Raw genomic sequence first — 24334 nt, forward strand, 5'->3', positions numbered from 1 at the left:
AAGGGATATCCCTGTGCTGCAACTCTCCAGCAGCTGGTGGCAGTGCCCTGGGCACAAGTCCTGTCTGGAGGCTCCCTGGCCAGCTCTTCAGCAGTGTCTGCTGAGCAGAAAGGGCTGCAGGACAGAGATGCACAGATTTTAAAGCAAGAGGAGACCACTGCAATGAATGAATCTTCCCTCTTGCACAACACAGGCCATGAGTCATATTCTGCTTTCAGTCCAAGTTGTGGTCCAACTAAAGTGTACCTTGAAAAAGAACACCCTACTTTGGTGCACAGGTCTCCAGTGCTGTAAGATATCCAGACAAAGTTCCACTAAGACACACGTCTCAAAACATTTGGACTCAGAAATCACCAAATGAGGGAGAACATTACTTTGGAGTTCAAGAGGTTTGTGATCTCACTAATGAATGTTCCTTGGCGATTTCTTCCCATGGGGGCACTGCCTGGCTTTGCAGGCTGGGTGCCCACCCTTGATGTAACAGGCTCACAGAGACTGGCCCCTCACACCCTTCTCTCTGTCCCTCCTCACCTGCTGCTGCGTTTGGCCCTTGCTCTTGCATAGTAAGCTTCGTAAGATTTCGGTTTCAGCTCCAGTGCTTTAGTGGCAAATTCCTCCGCCATTCCAAAATCCTGTCATTTGAATAGGTGTGCAGGTAAGTAACTGAATAAATTTAGAAATAAAAATACACACAGCATGGGAAGAAGAAAAACTTAGTATGGACTTTTTTTTTTAAATATTGCATGGAAAACTTGATGGTATTGGAATATTTGTCATAGATTCAACATGATTTACAGACAGTGAGCTATGACGGTATATCAATCAATACCACTGTTCCTCACTTCTCCACGACAGTTCACCTGGCAGGACAGTTTGAGAGCAGGGAGAGGGTCACAGTGTGGGGTGGGATTGCTCTGGGTGTGTTCCAGGGGTGGTGCCATGAGACCAGATTATCAGTTCTGGTTCAGGCCCTGTCACCACCCTCCCTTGCCTGGTTCTGAAGCTTCATGTCCTACTGAGCTCAGCTGAAGCTCAGCACTTGTGAGGCAGAACTCCTCCTAGTGGGCAGGACTCCATTTCACAGTCAAACACTGCTTTGGACTGCTGCACTGGGCTACGACCTGAGCAGCTCTGGGAGAAAGGACTGAATAGTGCTGCTCCTGATTTGTTAAAAAATTTGTAAAGCCAACTCTTGCTATGGGCATGCCCTGCCTGGGGAGCCTTATACTTCTGTTTGTACCTGCAGTAGCAGTTACTGAGGAGTTACTGTCCAACAAACTGGATTGGGAATGCAGTAATGAGACAGGTACCTTTACGGTCTCACCTATAGGTGCAAAAACTGCAGGAGCAATTACAAACCCCTAAAATTTTCTATCACAAAACCTGGCATTCCTCAGTTAATGATAAACCAAAAATCTTGTCCTCAAAGCACAGGACAAGAGCTGGAGTTGATAAGCTGTGAATTGGCTGATTTAGAGAGAAGGTTCACACTTTTTCTCCAACCTGTGTTTGTTCATCAGCATTAAGATTTTATCCCCTTGTTTTCCATCTTTCTTCCTAGAAAAAGAAGTGACAGTGTCCCAAAAGCTCCTTCCCTTCCAGTGTAACCTTTGCTGGGTTCATAACCTCAGCGATGTTGCTTTTTGAGTTTGTGGGGACTTTAATTTGTGGAAGTGAAAGCCTCTCCACTGCAAGCCAGGGAAGGCTGGCAGAATAGGCATCTGTATGAACTGGCTGCTGGATGATGCCAGATTGCAGTGGGGAGAGTGACAGGGATCTGGAAGTTCTGGGATGAGAAGGAGTCTTGTGGAGGTGTTTCTGGATGAGTCACTGCCCTAGGGAAGTGCTAACCCCCTAAGCATATGCTCCTTCATTTGAAATTAATTAGTATTCAAAGGAGCACATCTCCTGGCTCCTCCTCACTGCTGCCCCAGAAATCTGGAAAATGCCTCCACCCCCATGTGACGATATGAACATCATCATCAAAAGGGAGTAATAAAAAGTTAAAAGAGGTATAAACATAGCAATGAATTTTTAGTCATCTGAAATGCATACTAAATCACTACTGCTTTGGAATTAAGAAATGTCAGTGCTCTGTGAAGGGCAACCAGTCTACAGAGAGGAGAGATCTCAGGGGCCAAAGCATGACTGGGGGGGCATATCTCTGCAGAGACACAAGGCTGTCGGGCTGTGCTTAAGGCCATGAAAAGAGGGGACACTTACATTCATTTTCCTTCGACACCGGGAGAGGTTGAGGAGCAGCGATACCTTCAGCTCACGGAAGGTTTTCAGGTCCTCTCCAAACCCTTCTCTGGGGAATTTTTTCAGAGCATACTGGTAGCGCTGAGCAGCCTCCTTCACTTTACCTTTCTATTAGAAGGAGAAAAGTCAAAAATCATCCTTGGATTGAGTTTACTTCCTCTGCAGAGAATTCACTCACCACCAATGTTTTAGGTGGCTAAGGAAGCACAACTTCACTACTTAGCTCCTTCCTAGAAAGGAAGGGCAGAACATTTGATCAAGGGAACATCTGAGCTGGAAAGGCAGATGCCTTGTGCAAGTTGAGATCTCCCATTTCATACAGAGCTGTCACACTAAGCATGGAAGCGTGGAGAAATGGTGTTAACTCGATACAACTCCATCTGGTTCTTGGCTGGATGGTCTTTTGAGCTGGGTGATCAGTTACCCATTCCTGAAAAAACCCTCCACCCAAAGCTTAATACACATCCAGGAGTGTAAGGAACACAAATTGTGGGACTTTGGGTGGAGCTCTGGGGCTCTGAGAAGCCTCTGCAATACCAAAGATAAATGTTATGGCATTGCTGTGTCTCTGAACTTGGACAAACAGGGTGAGATTCACCTCCCTGGACTACAGATGTTTAAAACTACATCAAAGCCTCTTAACTGGGTTCCATTTATAATTATTGGTATGCAACAGTCACCTTCAAAGGTGACTCATCTCTGCTATTTTGGGCAACTAATTTTGGGATGGGACAATGTTCACCCTGAAGCAGGGCAGCCAGCAGGCAGGGTTAGAGAAAGAGGACAGGATGGGATCTAGGATACACACAGTTTCTTATGACCCAGACATAATTTTTGCAGCTACAAATAGCAAGTTTCAAAAACTTGTAGACTCAGGTTTCTCAGCTGTATCATGTATCTCTGGCAGATAACTTCTATTACAATGCCAGCTTTGCATATTTTCTGCTTCACCCTTAGAGCCTCACAGTGAATCATTGTTGTACTTGTACAATTTCTATGTGTGCAATTCCCCAGGTTTTAAAGATTGACTTAAAACAAACAGAGAGCAAAAAAAGACTCCCTAACTGTAACAGTGGAATGTAGCTCTCATGGGCTAAAGGACATGACAAAAAAGCCAGCTGTGTCCTGACAATCTGTTTTCATTGCCAGAAGTTTATTCCAGGAATTTTTTTGGGGTATTCTATCCCGTTGCCTTGATTCCCAACAGTGAGCCCACTAGCTAATGACAAGGCTGCCAGACCTGATGCAATGGCAGCAGCACTCCCAACAAACACTTCAGTTCTGCTGTTTTCAAAGAGGAAATGAAGTGCTGGCTCAAATCCAGAGCAACTTGGCTTTACTTCAGCTTCATTACAGATTTAGGCAACCAATCCCCTCTTCTCCAACCCCACTAACCAAAACCAAATGGTTTGGAGCACAAAGAACACTGTGAGCAGGAGCTCTTACTTGCCATGGGTTAAGGCAGCAGCATCAGAATCACAGAACCATTTAGGCTGGGGAGGACCAACCACTGACCTACACAGCCAAAAACCTCACACCAAGTGATGCTGCAAGTTGCATCTGTTCCATGTTCCAAACCCATCCCTCTCACCTTATAAAACATGTCTCCCTCCTCCATCAGCTTGCTCAAGAGGATGATCATGATGTCTGGTTTGGAGGTTGCCATTGCCCAAGTTGCTGGACCTGTAGTGTACAGGATGCATGATGGGTAAAGAACTCATACAATGCAAGGGTGGTAGGAAGCTGGGTGGAAAAAAATACCCTGGGGTGGGAATTTCTGCTGGAGAGAACAACTTGGCATGGTCAAAGGGCAGAGTGCTCCAAAGGATTGAGCTGACAATTCCTCTGACACCTAAATTAATGTCATCCCCATTGCAACGGTTTTCCTTTGCAATCCTTAAGGCTAATCCCAGTGGGCTGGGAAAGGATGGAGCTGTTTCCACAAGAGGGCAGTGCTGAATGTGGAACAGGTTGGCATGGGGGAAACAAACTGTATTTAAAGGAAAAATCAGAGTGGTTATGTAAAAGCCACTGATTTCTAAACCCAAATCTGTGGAAGTGTACTAAAACATCTGCACTTTGATAGGTGGTTTGTGGTTAATTGGATTGTGATTTCCAGCTTCACAAGATGTGAAAGACTAGAGTAGAAAATCCATTAAGGCAGAGAAAAATGACAAGGGAAAGGTTGTATGTAAGTGCTGCTGGTGCTGAAGGTGTCATTGGGCTAGGGACACTGGCTCTGCACAGGGGCCACTCTGCAGAGCCAGCTTGTATCTCAAGGACTAATACTGGGAGGGAAGGAGTGGCAAAAATTTGAGGACAGCTCATTAGTGTGGGTGAAGAATAAGTCAACACTATTCTACAAGTAGATTCAGTACGTTTTGGGGGAAGGAGGTTAGTTTTTGAGTTCAAGTTATTCTCTGCAACAGTCATTAAAAAATTATTTGAAGGTGAGGTAAATTAAAAGATTAGAGGTGTTGGGGACACATGCAGGCTAAATCAAACAGGAGAAAGCAAGGCTGACAAAGCTATCAGATCGAAGCTGATGCTGACAGCAATGAGATATACCTCGTGGGCGACTCGGTAACGTCTGACAACCTTCAAAGAAAGGAGAAAACAAGAAGTTGTAGGAGAGAGGGGGAAAAAATGGATGAAGGTGAAAAAAAAAGAAAGGGAAAAAGCAGCTGTGAGAGGCAGGCAGCAAGGAAGCCAATGCACCAGCAAAATCCCCTTTCACAGGAAAACGTATCGTGAGCAGCTGTGTGGCGCAGTGCAGGTACACTGAGGTCTGGAAGCATACACAGAGCAAGTGAACGCAGCAGCTCACAGCAAGGCATGGACAGAGTACACTTGGCAACTCAGACTGGTAAAGATAGAAAAGGCATTACCAGAGGAAAGACCTTGCCAAAGAAACAGTTGTTTATTGATTAACTCTTACTAAGTAATATGACAGGAAAAAAAATAAACTCCCGTTTTTACTAAAGAGAACCAAGTAGTCCTGACTCGCCATCTGCTTTCAGAGTCTGAAGCAGTGGCTGGGGCTGAGGCTGCCTCTGGGTTATACTCGTGTCTTTTAGGATGCCAGCCCCACTGCTTCAGTCCTGCCTGAGCACAGAGCTGATGGTAGTGTCCCCCTGCTCCTACCTATCTTTGCTCCTTTCTTCAGGAGGGTGACAACAACCGAGGTGTTGCGGCAGCCCACTGCTCTGTCCAGGGGCCGCATCCCGCTGTAGTCAACGTGCTCGATCATGGCCCCATGGTCCACCAGGAACTGAACCTGCAATGAGAAGCCCAAGAGTCAGTTCTGTTCCTGGGTGAACTGCTGGGGATGTAGGACTAACAGAAGCTTGTTCTGCTTCACTGCCTGGACTGAAAGCACCTCCATGGGGTCTGAGGGTACATTGTGGGCAGCAGGTTAACAGAGGAGATTCTGTCCCTCTATTCCATTCTGGTCTCTGGTGAGACTGGAAGGTTGTATCCAGCTCCAAGGTCCCAAGCACAGGAAGGACATTGACCTGTTGGAGCAGGTCCAGAGAAGGCCATGGAGATGCTCCAAAGGCTACAGCATTTCTGTTTAGGAGGCTGGGAAAATTGGGACTGTTCAGCCTGGAAAAGGAAAGGCTCCAGGAATACCTAAGAACCCCTTCCAGGACCTCAAGGGGCTCTAAAAAGGATGGAGAGAGACTTTGGACAGGGGCCCAAAATGACAGAACAAGGGACAATGGCTTTAAATTGAAAAAAAAGTAGGTTTTAACTGGATATTAGGAAAAAATCTTTCCCTGCAGTGGTGGTGAGGCCCTAGCACAGAGTACCCGGAGAAGCTGGGGCTGCCCCATCCTTTGAAGTGTTCAAGGCCAAGCTGGACAGGGGTTGGAGCATCCTGGGATAGTGGAAGGTGTCCCTGTCCATGGCACAGGGTGGAAAAAGATGGTCCTTACGTTCTCTTCCAACTCAAACCATTCTGGGATTCTCTGATTTGCTTCTGTGGAAGGACGTTCCCACATGGAGGGCCAGGACTCCATGTGTTTATTGCTACATCAAGCTGAACTGTACAATTTGATGGTTTTTACACCAAGTGCCCATTTTCTCTGGTGCAGCACAGGCCACTCACCACCTCAGCATCGCCATAGAACGCTGCCAGGTCCAGCGGCGTGCGGCCGTTCTTGTCCGCGTGGTCCGTGGCAGCTCCATTCTCCACCAGGGAACGCACCACGGGCAGGTGGCCCTTCAGGCAGGCCCAGCTGAGCGCAGTCAGGCCCTCTTTGTCCATCAGAGAAATCGAGGCACCTGAAAGAACAAGCAACCGCTCACTTCAGAGCTCTCCGCTGTTCAGCACTGTTTACCACAAACCCTCTGCTCAGCAATGACAACTTGTTTTCAGAGTGCTCTGTACACAATTTATTAATTCCTTTATTAATGTTTCTCCCACCACAGATCCCACCCTCTGTGGCAACTTCAAATACACTGATGGGAACTGTGGCAAATGAGTTGATTCACACCAAGCTGCAAATTTTTCACGCCCACCTCTGACGGCTTTCCCGGCAAACATCTAAGCAGCACAGTGGATCTGATTTTCCTCATCTGAGACATCACCTTTTTAACTGCTTTCTTTCTTTTACTTAATCTAACCCCATTCCAACCTGTGTGAGTCAGAGATGAAGACCATTTTGCTGTTTCAGCAGGTCACTATGGGGAATTAAATTAATTCAGCTCAGTTCTCCTAAAAAAGCACATATTTTCCCTTCTTCACTCCCTCCCCTTTACCAAAAGTACACAATTTTCAGCAGTATTCCTCCCTGAACTTCACCCAATATAAATACAACGTTGTGGGATACACTACTGCCAACTGCAAGCCAAGGAGAGGGGGACTTGACGTTTTCTTGGATAAGGAAATGGCGCTGCCATACCAACGGGTCAGTGCTGCTGCACACGGCATATGGATCTGGATATGAGAGCTGAACAGCAGCTCTCAGTGAACACTCCTCTTCATAGCACGCAGACAACTCCCGTTGCCATGGCACAGCCATGGCTCCGGCTCGGGAGTGTGCAGAGATGATCTGTAGCAGCTCTGCTCCTGCGAGGAGCTGCAGCTACCTGCGGGTTGCTCCTGCCAGCAGCTGGGATGAATTACTGCTGCAGTGCTTTTCTCCTGGAGGCAAATTCTAAACCTCCCTCTAAACCTCTCAATGAGATTCCCTGACTCCAGAATGTTCAGCAAATGTGGGAGTGATGTGAATTTCCTAAACGTTCCTGTTCATCCCAGCTGACACATGCCTGGTCTGTAAAGGCTGTCCAGCTGAGAGCAGACTAAGAGGTCTCCCTGTTGGCACAAGCTATTTGTGGAGGAGTACAGCATGGGAATGTTTACTCCAGGTGTGTTCAGAAACTTCCAGTCAGTGCTCTCAACACAGCATGAAGTGTCAGTGGGGGAGGAGGCAAACAGCATCTGGGGCAATCAGGAATGCCAAGGTGGGACACAGGCTGCAAGGTACAGGCTCAGGAATGGCAACGTAGAACCACAGCTTGGAAATCACAGGTTGGAAAAGACCTTTAATAACATTGAATCCAACTCTTCCCCCAGCACTACCAAGCCCTCCACTAACCATGTTTCCAAGTGCCACATCTTTAAATCTTTTACATCTCTCCAGGGATGGGGACTCCACAACTGCCTTCAGCAGCCTGTGCTAGGGCTGAACAACCCTTACAGTAAGAAATTTTCCCTCCCCTAAACCTCCCCTACAGCAACTCGAGGCTGTTTCCTCTAGTCCCTTATTTCCTAGGAGCAGAGCCTGACCTCCACCCAGCCGTCCCCTCCTGTCAGGGGGTTGTCAGAGCCAGCAGGTCCCCCCGAGTCCTTTTTCCAGCTGCCTCAATCACTTATTGTGCTCCAGACCCTTCCCCAGCTCTGTTTTCTTCTTTGGACTCCAAAGGCATCCTTCCTCCTTCAGGCCTCTCTGACCTATTTAGCACTGAGGCGGTCAGACAGGAAAAAACGGAATGTGGGATGCACCACAGCTGGTCCCCAACACCTCCCAGCACACGCTCTAACCTTGTGCAAGCAGGAACTCCACAGTGCCCAGGTGTCCCTCGGACGCTGCCATCATCAGCGGCGTCCGGCCCTGCTTGTCTGCCATGTTCACGTCTGCACCGTGCGTGAGCAGGAGATCCACGATCTGCAACAGACACAGCCAGGACACAGCTTACACATGGAGCCACAGCTAAGAACACGCCAGAGCCAAGGAAGAGCAGAGCAAACCCCACATTCTAAAAACTCACACTCCTCTGGGAACCCTCTGGGATTGCCGAATGGATGATTAAGGATTGTAAAAAGGAAGGGAGGTATAAGGACAGGAAAAATGTTCTTTTAAGTCATGAGCATCCCATTTGCTTCTCAAATGGTGACATAACCAGAGAAGCTGTGGCTGCCCCATCCCTGGAATTGTTCAAGGCCAGGCTGGATGGGGCCTGGAGAAACCTGGGATAGTGGAAGGTATCCTTGCCCATGGCAGGTGGACGGAATTAGATTGTCTCTTAAGATCTCTTCCAACCCAAACCATTCCATGATTCTATGATAACACAGGGCTTAGGCAAAGCTGTCTGTAGCCAGCCAGAGCTGGGAGTGATAGAAACATCACAAACACTTCTTTTTGCCCTGACCATTCCCCATAAGAACTGGTGCTTGTCTTCTCCACGCCTATTCCAGTGAGATGGAAGGGATGGCCTGACCCCCTGTGTCTGGCCACCCCAGGGTGTGAGGACCCCACTGACCTGCCAGTGGCCCTGTCTGACAGCGCTGAAGAGCGGGACGATGCCGCGGCGGTTGGGCTGTGCCACGGCGGCGCCCTGCTCCAGGAGCAGCCGGCACACCTCCAGCTTCCCGCGCCCCGCCGCCGCCGTCAGAGCTGCACGAGAGAGGAGAGCAGTCAGGGCAAGGGCCACACGCTCAGCGCAGTGTTCTCCGAGCTGGAAACAGCTCTTTCTGCTGGATACCAAAGTGATGGGGCCTGAAATGCCAAACCTATCTCATGGCAGGCAAAACAAACAAAGAAAATGGGCTGGATTGGTACAGTTTGGACCCTTGTCATTTTAGGTACCTCAAAGGTCAACTCTTCTATGAAAAGTTTACATAATGTCATGGAACGAGGTTGCTTGGGACAATCAGCTTTTATTGTTTTCTGTAAGTCGCAGTGAAAGGGGATGAGAACCCCAGTAAGTATAAAATAATCTACAGGCACTTAGACTGAGGTTCAAGGGATGTCTGAGGTTCAAATGTGCCTTAGGTTAAAGGTGTGACTGAGGTTCAGGTTCAGCTGCAAAGAAATGTGATCATGAATCTGTTACTGTTTTCTCTGCTGCCAAAGCCATAGGCTGTGAAGTGAATGTATCTGAGTAGGGGCTCAGAGAAAATACAGGTCTTCAGGTACTTGACAAGATCTTCTGCAACCTGTCATTGCCTCAGCCCACTATGGCTACAAGGGAGCAAGTGAGGTATCAAGCAGGAGGCACTGACAGATCCTGCCAGTCACTGATGTCAGTCACATTTGTGGCTTTCCTTTGTCCAAACAAGCACAGAGGAGTGTAATCCAGATGAAGGTCTTTTATTTTCCATATCCCACTTTGCTCTGTAGATCTTTGAAACCAGGGAAACAACTAGAAAGCAAAATAGGATGGATTTGTTCACCTGTTTTCCAAGAAGAACACTATTTCTGGGCTTTGTTTCTGGCCAAGGCAGATCCTACCAGCCAGGGTCCCAAAAATATCTCTCATTTTCATATGCTCATGATAATACAGGTGGGGACAAACAACACCTGAGAGCTCTTTCCCTGACAAAATGTGCTCTGTTAACTCAGAAGTGTGGTTGAGTTAGAGAACACACAATCAATCTGAAAATAGTTCCAAGTTCAGGACCTGCCAGTGACTTGTTTCAATATTAATTTTAGACTTTCTGGTTCCTCCCTCTCCCTAACTTTCTGTGCACTTCAGCACTGTCTCCACATTCTGCTGGTTCTGGTAGGAGTTGGAGCAGAAGGTGGGAGTCTATTTCTGACTGATGTCGCTTGTTTTTTTCTTTGAAGCACATTTTTGTGGGTGGGCTGATTACAAGGTGTTGATGGGTTTCCAACTGCAACACTGTTAATGTTGGGGGATTTAATTAATTCTCAATTCTCTTCCATATTATGGCTGAATTTTCTTCTCTTGGGGTTAAGAGACACCAAGAGTTAAAAGAAAAATGATTTTGCTGCCACAAGCAGAACATTCTGCAAAATCTATAATCAGATCCATGTGGGTTTTAAACGTAAGCTATAAATATAGAAAGAGGCAGAGGGATTGGCATGCAGGGCTGCTGCGTTTTACTTCTAAACCTGCCTGCACTTGAAATGTTGCAGGTTAATTTGAGGCATTTCACATCAAAATTACTTATGTTTGCAACAATGAAAATATTGTAAATCACTCCAGTGTTTGGTGTTTGTAAGGAAATATTCTGGGAACAGGATGATTTGATCCACGATTTCTCCACTCTCCCTTGCAATCCCTTCTGCCTGCAATGACATTTTTTCTGCTGCTCTGTTCCTCAGGGTCGAAGCAACTGGTGTGGGTACGCAGCTCCAGCCTGTCCTTGGCAGCTCCAGCTCAAGAGAAGCTCAAAAGCTCCTGTGCTTCTGGGCAGCCAGACCTTGCTCCTTCAGGAGGAACTATGGAGGGTGAAAATGGGCTGAAGTTTTGTTGTCTGCTGGAGAGCTCCCGTGGCCCAGCACAACCAAGGCGAGTCCACTGAGCCCAGCCAAGGAGCAGCACCAGGATCCTGTGCTGGTGAACAGGAACGTTCATTTTGCAGCTTCTCCACGAGGACTGGTGCCAGAAGGACTACTCACTGTGCAGTAACCAAGTCTTGGCATAAACACCACACAACAACTGCTGTGCTTCTCAAAACAGCTCAAACAGAGCCTGAGACCGGGTTCAGGTGTGGATGTGCTCGTCTCCCTCAGTGAGCAATGTGAAACCACCGCCTCCTACACCAGGGATCTGCAGCAGTGTATTCAGCTTCTGCTGCTGTGTTTTCTTGTAGAAAAAAACTTCATCTGGAGAAGGAATCCTTAAACTGCTCCTATCCTGCACGTGGATCTGTTTCACAGCCCGGCAGCAAGACAAACAATATGATGGAGATGTATTTTGCACCTCCATCTCTGATGGAGATACCATAAGTGACTCAGACAGTTTTCTGCTGTGTTTTGATATTAGTTTTGTCCCAGGTGGAAATACTCTGTCTGGAGTTGGCTATAGTGTGCTGTCAGCAATTCCTAAACTTATGATGTCACTTGGCACTGCCATTTGGATGATATCAGACTGATATCATCCAGCCAGGCACTCAGCTCTGCTCTCTGGAAGACGAGACATGAGCAACAAGTATCAAAACCCAGACAAGCCAGGATTCAGATTTTCAGAGCAGATTCCTATTTTTAGGTGGAAACCTGCATTTCTCTCCAAATTTATTTAAACTCTCCATTTACTTTTGGAAAAATAATAGTAATAATAATAATAATAATAATAATAATTGTACAGCTATGTGAAAGAGAGTCTTGAGTTTCATATGAACTTACAGACTTGTTTCATGTAGACAAATGGCTGCTCAGTTTGATGGCTGGTTCATTTTTGTTCATTTTTCCATCTTACTTACTACCAATTTTAATGTGTAAGTGCATATTCCTTTGTGTGTGATTTGTCAATCACAAATCCACATTTCCAATTGTCCCAGCTATTCAGAAACCCCTCTCTGACAGAGAAACTCCCAGATGTCTGGTTAGTCCATCTTTTGGGGGCAGAGGTGTGGGACAACAGAGATGGAAACAGGCAGGCTGGGAATGTCAGAGTTTCCTGGGGAAGGGAAGTTTCAGGGAAGGGAAGTTTCAGGGAAGTTTCAGGGAAGGGAAGGGAAGTTAAGTTTCAGGGAAGGGAAGGGAAGGGAAGGGAAGCTACATCTTCTACAGAAATCACCTGTCTCTCCCCAAAGGCTGTCAAAGCTGTTGATCTGTGCTCTCTCCACCTCCTCTTCATCTTTCTCTGGAAGATCGAGCAGGTAGGAGACAATCTAAAACAAAACGATGTGTCAGTTCATGAACTCGAATGTGTTATACAGGAACTGCTGACACCATCACACGAGGTGCTTGAAATACATGGAGGGAAGGATCAGTCTCTGCCTGGCACCTTGAGATCAAAGAAATATTTTTCCTGAGAGTAATTACTGAACCTGTTGCCCTGTACAAGCAAAAGAACCCCAACCAAGTATCTTGATATGATGGCACATGATGAGACTTGGTTGGGTCAATTCCATGTAACTGTGTCTGTTTTGTGGAGATGATGACCTGGTGTGTGCAGTGGCTACATCTCCTGAAGGAGATGAAGCTGAGAGGTATTTTTTAAGAAAGAAACTCATTCTAAAGGAAAGGAGAAGGAACAGGGGCTGCCATGGGTGGCTGGGGCTCTGTGGGTTGGACTAATGGCAGTGGTGGGCTTGGCACTGGGTTAACGGCCGGACTCAATGACCTTAATGGTCTTTTCCAACCTAAATTATTCTATATTTCATTTTCCCCATCATAAATCTTTGCCAGGATAGCAGGAGGAAGCTCTCTGGCTCCTCTCTCCCCTGACAAATAGTCCAGAGTTACATGTTCTCACATGCCCCACCTGCGCTGGAGGAGCGGTGTAGGCAACATGTGTCCATCCATCTTATCCCTGCTTAGAAGTTTATTCCAAAAGTTTATTCTGACAACTCAAAGGCTTGTTATGCTTCCTCTACTGGATGCCTGCCCAGATCATCAGGGATCTGTGAACACTGGGATGGGACAGGGAGGAAGAGCAGGACAGAAGTACTCTGCACTCCACCTCCAGACGTTCTTTGGTGAGGGGGCAGGAAAGGGCCAAGCCTTGCATTCCCTCCCTGCAGAGGCAGAGCAGGTCCTACCTCGGTGTAGCCCATGCTGGCAGCAGCAATCAGGGCCTGCTGGATGGCGTGGCTCTTCTTGAACACCCCCTGCTGCTGCCCAGCCATGCTCCAGTCGCACTGGATCAAGAATTTCACCACCTCCAAGTGTCCCCTGAGAGCGGCGTGGACCAGGGCACACTGCCCATTTTTGTCCAAATGATCCACCTTGAATAGAGAAGAAAAAACATAAACAAAATCATGAGCAACACATCTTATCTTCTTCAGAGTTTCCAATCCCGGTTTCAAAATAACGCCACATGTGCAAAATGTGCATTTTTCTGGTAAACTATCACTTCCATGACCAGAAAACAAACATTTCCAAAGCAATGTCCCAGGCTCTGGCATTATCTTGGCCACAAATGTTTGCTTTGGGGAAGATATAATTGCTTTTTTTAAGGTTTCTTCAGACTCAAAGACTATAAAAATATTTTTTTCTTTGTGTCTTGAAGTCCAGCTTAAAGATTTTCTTGTGCATTGAAATCATACACACTGGTATCTCCTTTAGCCATATCTACAAAAGGAAAACCAGTTTGTTTTCCAGGTTTCAGTTCTTTTGAGAGCCCCAGAAGTGCCTCAGCCTGCAGTCAGACACTGTAACACGAGCCCAGTGCAGGCACAATCAATAGGAATTAGAGACAGTGCTTGACAGCCCTGGAGGAATTTATTTGGTTATATTTTGGGGCATGGTTTCCACTTGATGTCTGAATACATCAGCTGGGATTCTAGATACTATCCCAACAGGGACAACTAGAGAACACAAGGAAGGAAGGCCAGTTGTCATCCTCCTGCTGCTAACCCCTTCTGTGCTCTGCAGTGTACTGCATCATAAAAAATATAAATAATTATTATAGTAACGCATTTTTACTAATATTAATTAATAGAATCACAGAACCGTTTGGGTGCGAAGGGACCTTAAATACCATCCCATTCCACCTCCTGCCATGGGCAGGGACACCTCCCACTACCCCAGGGTGCTCCAAGCCCCATCCAACCTGGCCCTGGACACCTCCAGAGATCCAGGGGCAGCCACAGCTACTCTGGGCACCCTGTGCCAGGGCCTGACCACTAAATTACAGTTATATAGTACAAATGAGAAATATTTCATATATTATAACACATCCACATTAATAATATATCAACATTTCTCCTTTCTCAGCTCCTGCAGTAATCAGTATTGCAATGTTCTGCAAATATCTCAGTCCTCAAACTACACCAAACTGTGTTTTGGGGTATTTCCTCAGTACTGTTAGGGATATTCAAGGAAAACTGCAAGTGGCAGGACTTCTGTCACTAAACTATCTCAAAATATCCAACAAAAGCAAAATTTTTTTTTTCTTTCATACCATCCTCACATTATTACAGACAACATAACCCAACAAGATCTAAACAGTCCCTCAATCATCCTGACATCCATACCAAAACTACACAAACCCATATTTTGCCTTTTGAACTAAAATTAAAGATACAGAGAAACCACAAATTGTTTCCAGGAGGCTCCACTTCAAAAATCAGCATAATTTTCTTCTTCAACAAAGTATTTCAACTTGACTTATTATATACAATTAAAACTCCAAACGCTCATCACAAAGCTAAACAAAGAGGATTTTTCTGGGACAAGTCTGATGAAAATGTTTGGAAAATGTGTCTCAGGGAGGTATTTAAAGAATGTTTTGTACTGAAAAAGTAGTGTGGCCATTTTAACCTTGTGAGGTTCAAGGACTGCTCCACAACATCCCTCTGCAGGTCACAAGGCAGCTCGTACCTCAGACCTGAATTCCACACACCAATTACTGACTCTCAGGAGTCGGTGTCTATGTGAGGTTTTAAACCCACTACATTGTAGCAGAATAAACAACACCAAAAGCAGCTTCCTGGATTCATTTGCTGGAGCAAGTTTCCTAGCAATTGTTCCATGTGCTGCCTGCAGCTCCTACCCAGCCCTGAAGGAAGGTGGAGCAGCTCAGCTCAGCCCTGGAGCAGCGCAGCTCCCTTACCTTGGCCCGTTTCTTGCACAGCAGCACCACGATGCTCAGGAACCCCGCGGCGGCCGCGTAGCCCAGCGGGGTCAGGCCGCTCTCCGAAGCAGCGTCAACGCTGGCCCCAAACTCCAAGAGCAAAGCCACCATCTCGGCGTATCCCAGGTGAGATTGGACACACAAAATGGGGGCGTTGTTCAGAACTTCCGTCCGGTAATTCACATTTGCACCTCCTAAAATCAGCAAGCGACTGACCTGCGCAGGGAAGGAGAGCTCGTGGTCAGGGCGACACCGCAGCAGAGCCCACGGCCCTCAGCCGGCCCCGGGCCCCAGGCAAACAGCAAAGGACATAAAATGCTGAGCAGAAACACCTGCCCAATAGATGGTCCCATCTGATGCAGATGGAGCAGTTTAAGCAGTTCCCAAGTGGCTAGGAAGTGGTCTGAAGGGTGCAGCCACCCTTTGTTTTGGAACAAAGTCACTCCAGCCCCGCTGCAGCATCTGGGGACATGGCAGGGATGAAGAATCAAAACACACAGCTGGAGAGAGCTGTACTCAGCCCTGTTCCCATGGGATTCCTCTCTAGGGCTGTTTGGTTGTCCCACTGCATGGCTCCCTCTGCACTTGGCAACAACAGGAAAGGCTACACCTGATGCTGGAGAGGGACAGGGAAGGGGCATGGGGACAGACACTGAGCTCACCTTGCCTGGGTGGGAAGGACCTGGAATAAACATCCTTCCATGTGAGGAAACAATTCCAAACCTGTACCTCTGAAATCCTTTCTGCTGTAGAGATGGGCACACCTAAGCCAACACATTCATCCTACCACTGCAAAAGAAGTGCCTGAACCAGCACATGAGCACATGCTCTTGGATTTGGTGTCACCTCAGAGTTCAAGCCTATCTAAGTCAAAGCCCTTTACATGTCAAGTTGTAGCATGAGTTGTCACATTCCCCATCTCTGAGAAGGAAAAGCTCCATTTTGCACCAGCACAAACTCCTGTTTGTTCATTGCAAGAAAAAGGAGATCCCTGGTCAAAGCAGTGGAGTTGATAGACTATCCCAAATGGTAACAAAATCTCAACTGACAGGGCCTCTGCTCAGCTCAGGACCAACACCCAGCAAGCTGCTCAGCCTGGCTAGGACACTGGGCATGGCTCCAGTGAATACTCTGCATGGTCACTGCCCATTGCTGGAGCTTCTTGTGTGATTTCTGAACTCCTCAGCTTTCCCCCTTCTCCTCCAGTACCTTTATGTTCGGGGTGTAGAGATTTCTCAGAGATGCCAAAGCCATTGAAAGACCTTCAGTACTGTAGGAGATCCAAAGCCCTTGCAGGATGGAGGAAGATACCCCAACTTTTTTACTCAGACCCTGAAAAAGAGAAAGTAACTTAGATCCACGCTTATAAATCTGCTCAGTTACACTGGGCAGATCCTCCTGGGTCTCTGGACGTCAAAGGAGTTTCAGGACTATACCGACTACACACAAGATAATGTGACAATTTGCCATATCTGACCTTCACAACCAATTAGTAAGCTTGCAGAAAATTACATGTAAAGGTAATGTAGCCATCTCCAAGGTCTAGGAAAGGTAGGATTTAACTGTGAGTGATCAGATCCATTCAACACCCTCAAAAACCGCCATGTTAAGGATCACACATTGCTGCTTTTTGTCTTTTTAAATAAAGTACACAGAATCTGTTGACAATAAGATAAATTCAGGAACTTTCAACCACAGCCTGGAGCATATACCTTGGTATCTTGTACCAGATTGTCTCCAACTTTTCTAGTTGGTGTCCATTATCAGGTTATACATAATGTATTGAAGGTCTGACATATTTTCCAGCACCCCTAATTGGCAGAGCACAGTTAAGCAGGTTTCTCCCTCCAGTGGAAGGAGCCATCATTTCCCCATAGCCGAAAGATGGGAGCAAACAGCTGGATGGAAGAGCAGACGGGTGGGATGGTGACTCTAGCAGAGTGCTGCCATGAGCATGCCCTGAATGCTGCTGTTCTGCTCCTGACTTCCCATGAATGTCTGCTGATTCCATGGAAACTGCACAGGCATCTTTAACTGCACATTTAATTGTGCTGTGATATGCAAACCCTGATTTCTGATTTTTTGCACGCTGAGTGGTCACTTCCACCCCTGCAAAACTGCAGGGTCCCAGTTCTGGTTTGTGTGACTAGGACTGGGATGATGCTGGTGGAACAAAACCAGCAGCACAAGGTGGGATTTGTTTCCTCTGAAGGAATATGTGTGGGAATCATCATCCCAACCCGTAGCTGGACTCGGTTGCAACCTCTAATTCCAGTGTGTGAAAGGTAATCTGCAGCATTCCACTAGCCATCAACAGATTTGTCACTTGAAACAGTTTTATCACCAAAAAAGCAATAGATTAGACAAGCTCTCATAAATAACAGCCTCACATACTTGTTTCCTTAAAATTCATTGAGCTAAACCAAGAAACAGACCTGCTTGTGCTGAGGGAAAAAGAGTTCAGGCATTTGAGCCACTGTTAAATGCTGCTTTTGAAATGACACAATGCAGAACATTAGAGGTCAGTATTAAATTTCATGAACTCGGGATGGTGGAATTGGAAAGCGAAAGCAATTTTAAAATAAACAGTTAAAATAATTTTAAAATGGTTACACTACTATCAAGCCCACAAATCAGCTCCCTGAATCACCATAAGAACCAAGGTAAAGGGTAGATACTTTGAGAATAGCCCTCTGAAGATAATCACAGATGCTACAGAAATCTTAAGTGTTGCACTAGAATATATAAATACTTATTAGTGCAAGGCATAAAAGGTGACATTTATCCTTTAAAGAAAAAGTACATTCAACACCATTATCATCCAGTTACCGTTCAGGCAAAAACGTGCCCTACTTCTCATTTTACAGATTGTATCTTCCTTTTCTAATTCCATCATCAGAACTGTGGAGTAGAGTGAGTCTTTCAGCAAAAAACAAATCCCAGCTTCTTAGAACATCAGCCAAAATACCATCAGTGGTTCCCACTTCATTGGGACCATCCAACAAGAGACCAGTGTATGGCCTGAAATTTGAACAATTTTGCCAGACCACACAAACCCAGTGTTCAAACAGCTGTTTTTTCTGTCCTGTCTTGTATGCAAGCTGTCAGCATCTTCAATTTTTACCTGATTGCCTCCTCTGCCATCAGCACCGTAAAGAATCCCAGAATTCCAGACTGGTTTGGGTTGGAAGGAACCTTAAAGCCCATCTCATTCCATTCCCCTGCTATAGGCAGTGACACCTTCCACTAGACCAGGCTGCTCCAAGCACCACCCGCTTCTGTATTACCAACATTTTAACTAATCTAAGATGAAATTAAAGCCTTCTCTTTGGCTGATTTGCAAAACATACATCAGCCTGAAGTTTGGGTCCTCTTGTATCACAACTGCACATTTCTCTTTGTGCCCTTTTATTCCATGCAAGGCTTTTCAAGTTGGCTTTCTATACGCTCCTGTTAAGACTGGAAGTTGATTTAAAAGACTAAAACATTGTACTTTTCCTTTTTTCCCCCCCTAAACTGTTTGAGGATGTTTGTGTTTAAAAGATAAGACAAAACCATCAGATCTCAGCCAGCAAGTGAAGATACGAACGTGAAAATGTCTTCCCACCCACGTATCAGGTCAGCACTTTGTGTCTGTGCATCACTTGCTTTTTTTACACCTGGAAATTCCAAGTATTCCATCATCATCTTGCTAAGGTACCAGTGGATTCAAACTGAGAAGGATTAGAGAAGGATAAAATTTCTGCTCTGTTTTATCAAAATTTGCCTCTACACCTAGCTCTCAGTACTCCCTGGCTGGACAACATGCTTTAGTTCTGGTCTAATATTCTCCTGGCTTCCTGATGGGTACATAAAATGAAATTATAATGGCACCAGGCCTCCATAAATACCTTCAAAATTAGGATCTTAGTGTCTGTAGAAACATCTTTGTGTCTGCTGCTGTAACATGGCAACCTGAAGAAAAACACCCTGAATTGATGACCTGACATGCTCCCTACTTGGCAGAAAGCCCATGGCCACACTGGTAATGGCTTCAGCAAAAGATCAGCCAGAATGAAAAGCCTGAATGGGAAAAATGCTTGTTTAGAAACAAATACAGGCGGTAATAATTGCAAAGAGTCTGTGCATGTACTCTTGGAAATATTTTCTTTAAAGAATGCTCAAGCCCTTAAATATGGTCTGCAATATTCCAGCCTCCTTCAAAAACTAATGCAGCTCTTGTTTCACTCAGTAAACACTCACAAATCCTCAGTAAACACTTGTTAAAATAAGCAATAAAAATAAATCTATTCAAGGAAAAGCAAAATAGTAGCTTACAATTTCTAATCCAGCTAATTCAAACCCTTTCAAAACTTTGTAGTACTTGCAAACAACATTTTGTTATGCTTTATCCATTGGTCTTCTTGTAGTGTTGTAAATCCAAGGATTTTGCTGAGTGATAAGGAACAGAAGGCTGGACTGACATTTGTCATATGCTAACTGGCGTTTTCTATTATTGTAAATATCACTCAATTAAACCTGGAATCTATTGGAAACTTATCCACTTAATGAAAATTGTCATTTGCTCTGAGTCTGAATCTCTTTTATCGGTTCCCACTATGGACATGTGAAATGAAGGTTTGGAACCAGATTCAAATGTAAATGGCAGCTGAACAGTAAACTCAGGGCAGAATTTGGCTTTGGGAATGTAACTGGAAATGTGAAATTGATACCCTGAGGGATAATACTCCAATCTGGGGTCCTTCCCTTTGGCTCCAGCCATCGATTTTCCAAACAAGGAGACTTTGCTGCTACACCTGGTGGTGAATGTGGCATAGGGAATACAATCAATAAATCCAACAGGGCTGACACAAGGCAGAAATCACCTGTTTACTCTAGGAACAGAAACCTGAGTGCCAAAGCCCTCAAGTCTATAAAATCATACAGAGACCAGATGAAAATACAGCCTTGTTTTTACTAGTGTTAAGCACTCACAGGTCCTAACAGTTGTAAGAAAATCTGTATTTCCTGTGACCTTACAAATCCACCCTCTCATTGCCTCCTTCTGGTGCCTGGGCCAGCAGGAAGAATGATAGTTTACAGGTCATGTTGATACTCACATCCAGGTTTGCCTTTCAATTACCCAAGCCTTAAATGTCTGTGTGAAGAGTAAGATGGACCAATAAGCCAATTTCAACAACCATCAGATTTTCCTGTTACAACCTAAATTTTGCATTAGATTCTTCAAAACTGCTCCTTTTAAAAGATTTCCTTTTTTCTAGATGCTGCTATAGGAACTCATCTTTCAGGACCAGGAGCACCTTATGGCAGAAGAGCAATTTTAGGCAAGGAGGCTATCCGCTGAATTTATCATCTGAAAGAGGGTTTAATTTTAAGGATTTCTCATAGCCAATTTTCTAAAGCTCACTTCCACACTCTTCAGCAGCCTCAAGCAATCACACTTCTTACACCAACCCCACGACAAGACGAGACCGAGTGCTGCCAGTGCTGTGGATGAGGTTGGCGTAAACCTTCATTTGAATTTCTGTTACCTTAAAAATATGTGCTTTGAGAATGTGATGTCCCAGTTCAATGGTTTGCTGTCTATTTAACTTTCCTTCTTGTCGGGAAAACCAGAAGGCAAGTAGTGTGTGGCCACTCCTAAAATCAGAAGAAAAATTATGTTATTATTTGTTATTACACCAACAAAACAACTTTTGAGGACAAAAGTCCTAATCCTTCAACCACATCCAGCTATGGGAAATAGTGCAGGCTGAATTCTCACTTGTACACCAACAACTAATTGCATCCTTTATTGCTGGTGATCACTGACAGCTCAAAACTCCCCAGACATCAGCAGACAGCAAAAAACCTCCAATATATCTTCTATGAGCAGATGCAAATTTAGAAACACCAGAGTGCAATGTCATGAAAGCTGAAGTGTTGCTTTTATAGTCATTTCGCAAGGAGAACCACATTTGCAAAGCATGTAACTAACCTGAAGTCACCAGAAAATGCCATATTTAAAAAATCCACATCTGCACTCACTACCCTGTGTGAAACAACTTTATTTCTTTGTAAAACTCCTTCTAAAAACCTTCTTCATCTTTTCCAGTAATAAAGATGCTTCTGGCAATGCCCTACCAGATTGACAACCACAGCAAATTAACTGATTTACACAACAAGTTCTGTTTAAGGCAAAAATATAATAAAGCAGACAATAACTTCTGTTGCTAAAGGTGATTTTACTGATATTTTCTAACCTTTAAACACTTAACAGATTTCCATCATGTAACACTGCAAGTTCAACATGGCTGAATCTTCTCAAAGATGTGAGATGATTCTCCAGAGACACACCAAACACACATGATGTTGAAGTGTGAAGTTTTAATACCATTTCTGGGTGAGATCAGCAAATGCCTGCTCCTGCAGGTGCCCCAGGCACATGTGGATGCCACAGCAGGAGATGCAGCGAGCAGGGCAGGGAGCCAGAGAGGTTCCACGCTGGGACCTGAGTCTGTGTGGTTTTTTTTGGTTTTACCAACAAAATTATATTCTTCCTTAAGCCCCTGGCTGCTCCCAAGGGAGTCCTTTTAAGCCACTTCATTTCTGGAAGTACATAAAAATGTGAATGCACTAAAAGCAATCAAACCCCTTCCAGCCAAGGAAAATAAAATATGATATCAGCTGTGGCTTTAAAAGGGCTTTTAAGGACAGGAAATGTTATTAGCTCATCCCTGTCTGGTAAAGCAAAGAAATACTTTGGATGGTCAAAGATCTAGTAAATATTACACAAGATAGAAGCTTTCAGAGTACAGGGGATTTACGAGTTCATCCCCATTCAGGGTGAATTACTGTCCATCTCAAAATAAACTCAGAAATAAAAAAAGTGAATGACTTGTAATGCCCTGGCCAGATTTTTGGCAAGGTGCCCCCTGAGCCCTGCCAATGAACCTCCTTTTGGATTGGTAACACATGGATTTGTGTGTGCAGAGCCCAGTGATGCTCTGTCAGCCCTCGTGGTGCTGGGAGGACAAGAATGTGCCTGCTGGAGGAGTGGGATGAAAAACAAAACATAGTTCTTTACTGATTGACAGTGCTTTCACTCTTAGGGTGACTCGGCCACAAAAAGGAATTGAAGAAAACCCTCTTTTTTTTGTCTGTCAAGCTGCTTTCCACACCTTGGCCTGGCACATGGCCCATGCCCATTGCTCCATGCTTCCCCATACTGGAGGAAAAGCCTCTCCAGATGGTGAATCTGCCCATCACAACAGCTTTGATGCCTCAGCTGAGTGCTGAAAATCCACCACGATGCCCTAGTGCACGGGGCACTGCCTCCCATCCCATGCATCTGTGCTGTGAGAATTCTCCATATAGCACCAAGAGAAGCGACAAATCATAAAAAGCTGGAACAGAAGGGCCCTCAAAGTGGTTATAGCACCTTGAGTTAACGTTGCCTTGCCTTCCTTTGGCTCTCCTCCTCTTTGGAACGGAAAGAACATCAAATGCTTTTGCTCATTACACTGGTTAACCTCTGGGAATGTTCATGGGAAGGAAGAGGAAACAGATCAGAAGGAAATAAGTGACTAGGAAACACAGCTTGAGTGTTGCCAGACACTGATGGAAGTCAAATGGAATGGCAGTTACTGGATTGAACTCGGCCCCATTCATCCAGATTATGAAAACCTGGAATGGCTGCAATACACTCAGTCCACCCCAAAAAGTCATCTGATTCACAGCACTGCAACAGGCTTTGAGAGGGGCCAAGATGTTCACCTCCACCCAAAGGTTGGTGGTGCAATTTCAAGAACCTGTAAGTCACTGACAAGGGAGCTGGAGAGAGACTTTGGACAAGAGTCTGGAGTGACAGATCAAGAGGGACCATTAGGTATAGATCAGACATTAGCAAAACCCAGCGAGGGTGGTGAGGCCCTGGCACAGGTTTCCCAGAGAAGCTGTGGCTGCCCCACTCCTGGAAATGTCCAAGGCCACGTTGGACTGGGTTTGGAGCAACCTGGTCTGGTGGAAAGTATCCTTGCCTATGGCAGGGGGTTGGACTGAACAGCCTTTAAGCTCCTTTCCAACACAAACCATCCTAAGGTTTATGATTCCATGATTCAGGGCCATCAGCTCCTTCCCCTTCTGGGGAGATCCTCAGGCAGGGGATCAGGAGCTGCCTCTTCTGCTCCAAACTGAGCACAAGGACTCCTCAGCCACATCGCTCTCCCTCTGGGTTCCACATCACAGCAGAGCAAATACTACCAGGTTTTTGCTTGCTGGTGAAGAACTCTTTCAGAATGTTTAGGAAGGCTCTGAATGGATCAGTAACTGCATTAATCCTAAGCATGAATTGAAAATCCAGAAGCTTCTGAGGTGCCTGTTCTTCACAGCATGAGCTGAAGTGCAACTCACCCCCTGACATACCAGTCCAGCCTCCACAGTCAGCTCCTAAATTGCTTTTCAGCTGCATCTGGAAGGGTATTTACCTACATTTAATTACAGGTATGACTTTGGTGTTATAAATAAGGCATGTACGAACTATTCTGGAATAAAGTACAGTATTCATGAGTAATATATTACCTCTGCAATGCTTCCCAGACTTTGGCTTTTGGCTGCTTGATAAATACTGGTTCTGTCAACATTAATTGGAAACTAAACCAGACTGCAACAGCACAGGTTTTTTTTTTTTTTTGAGTACAGCAGAGTGGCAGTCATGATTTCTACATCAAGGAGCTCAGTGAAATGATATGCTTTGAATTTCACCACTACAGAGCTTAATCTCATCAGAGATTTTTCCATTTTTAATGCAAGAATTCTTTTTTTTTTTTTTTTTTGTGAAAAATTAATAGCCCTGCCGGCTCAGCTTCTGCAGCTCTCATCTGCTATCTGTGCTTGTATCAACTTCTGTAATGGTCAGGAGTCTGCCTAGATGGGCACATATGTGTGTGTGTTTGTGTGTGTGTACATGTATGTGCATGTATACAGTGTGCATATAGATACATAATTATATATGTGTAAACATATCTATATATATAAAAGACATAAAATGAGTCTCTAATCATTCCAACACCCTACACAGCATGAACCAGTGCACACC

General features: G+C 45.3%; 1 protein-coding gene across 10 annotated transcripts in view; it reads right to left on the reverse strand.

Annotated features, from left to right (window-relative positions):
- TANC2 (tetratricopeptide repeat, ankyrin repeat and coiled-coil containing 2) overlaps nt 1–24334 on the reverse strand; it is a 154540-nt gene that overhangs the window by 9013 nt on the left and 121193 nt on the right. For 9 of the 10 annotated variants that reach the window (XM_033078947.1, XM_033078950.1, XM_033078951.1 and 6 more), the window contains 13 exons: nt 20790–20898; nt 16468–16590; nt 15238–15474; nt 13223–13408; nt 12256–12349; nt 9031–9164; nt 8312–8435; nt 6374–6549; nt 5407–5539; nt 4831–4860; nt 3854–3945; nt 2224–2370; nt 532–632 (listed from right to left, as the gene is read on the reverse strand). In XM_033078947.1, coding sequence (XP_032934838.1) covers nt 532–632; nt 2224–2370; nt 3854–3945; nt 4831–4860; nt 5407–5539; nt 6374–6549; nt 8312–8435; nt 9031–9164; nt 12256–12349; nt 13223–13408; nt 15238–15474; nt 16468–16590; nt 20790–20898 — 1686 coding nt within the window. The remainder of the gene's footprint in view (nt 1–531; nt 633–2223; nt 2371–3853; nt 3946–4830; nt 4861–5406; nt 5540–6373; nt 6550–8311; nt 8436–9030; nt 9165–12255; nt 12350–13222; nt 13409–15237; nt 15475–16467; nt 16591–20789; nt 20899–24334) is intronic. The other variant, XM_033078949.1, reaches the window with a different exon arrangement.

Source organism: Catharus ustulatus, chromosome 23, assembly GCF_009819885.2.
Source record: "Catharus ustulatus isolate bCatUst1 chromosome 23, bCatUst1.pri.v2, whole genome shotgun sequence".
NCBI lineage: Eukaryota > Metazoa > Chordata > Aves > Passeriformes > Turdidae > Catharus > Catharus ustulatus.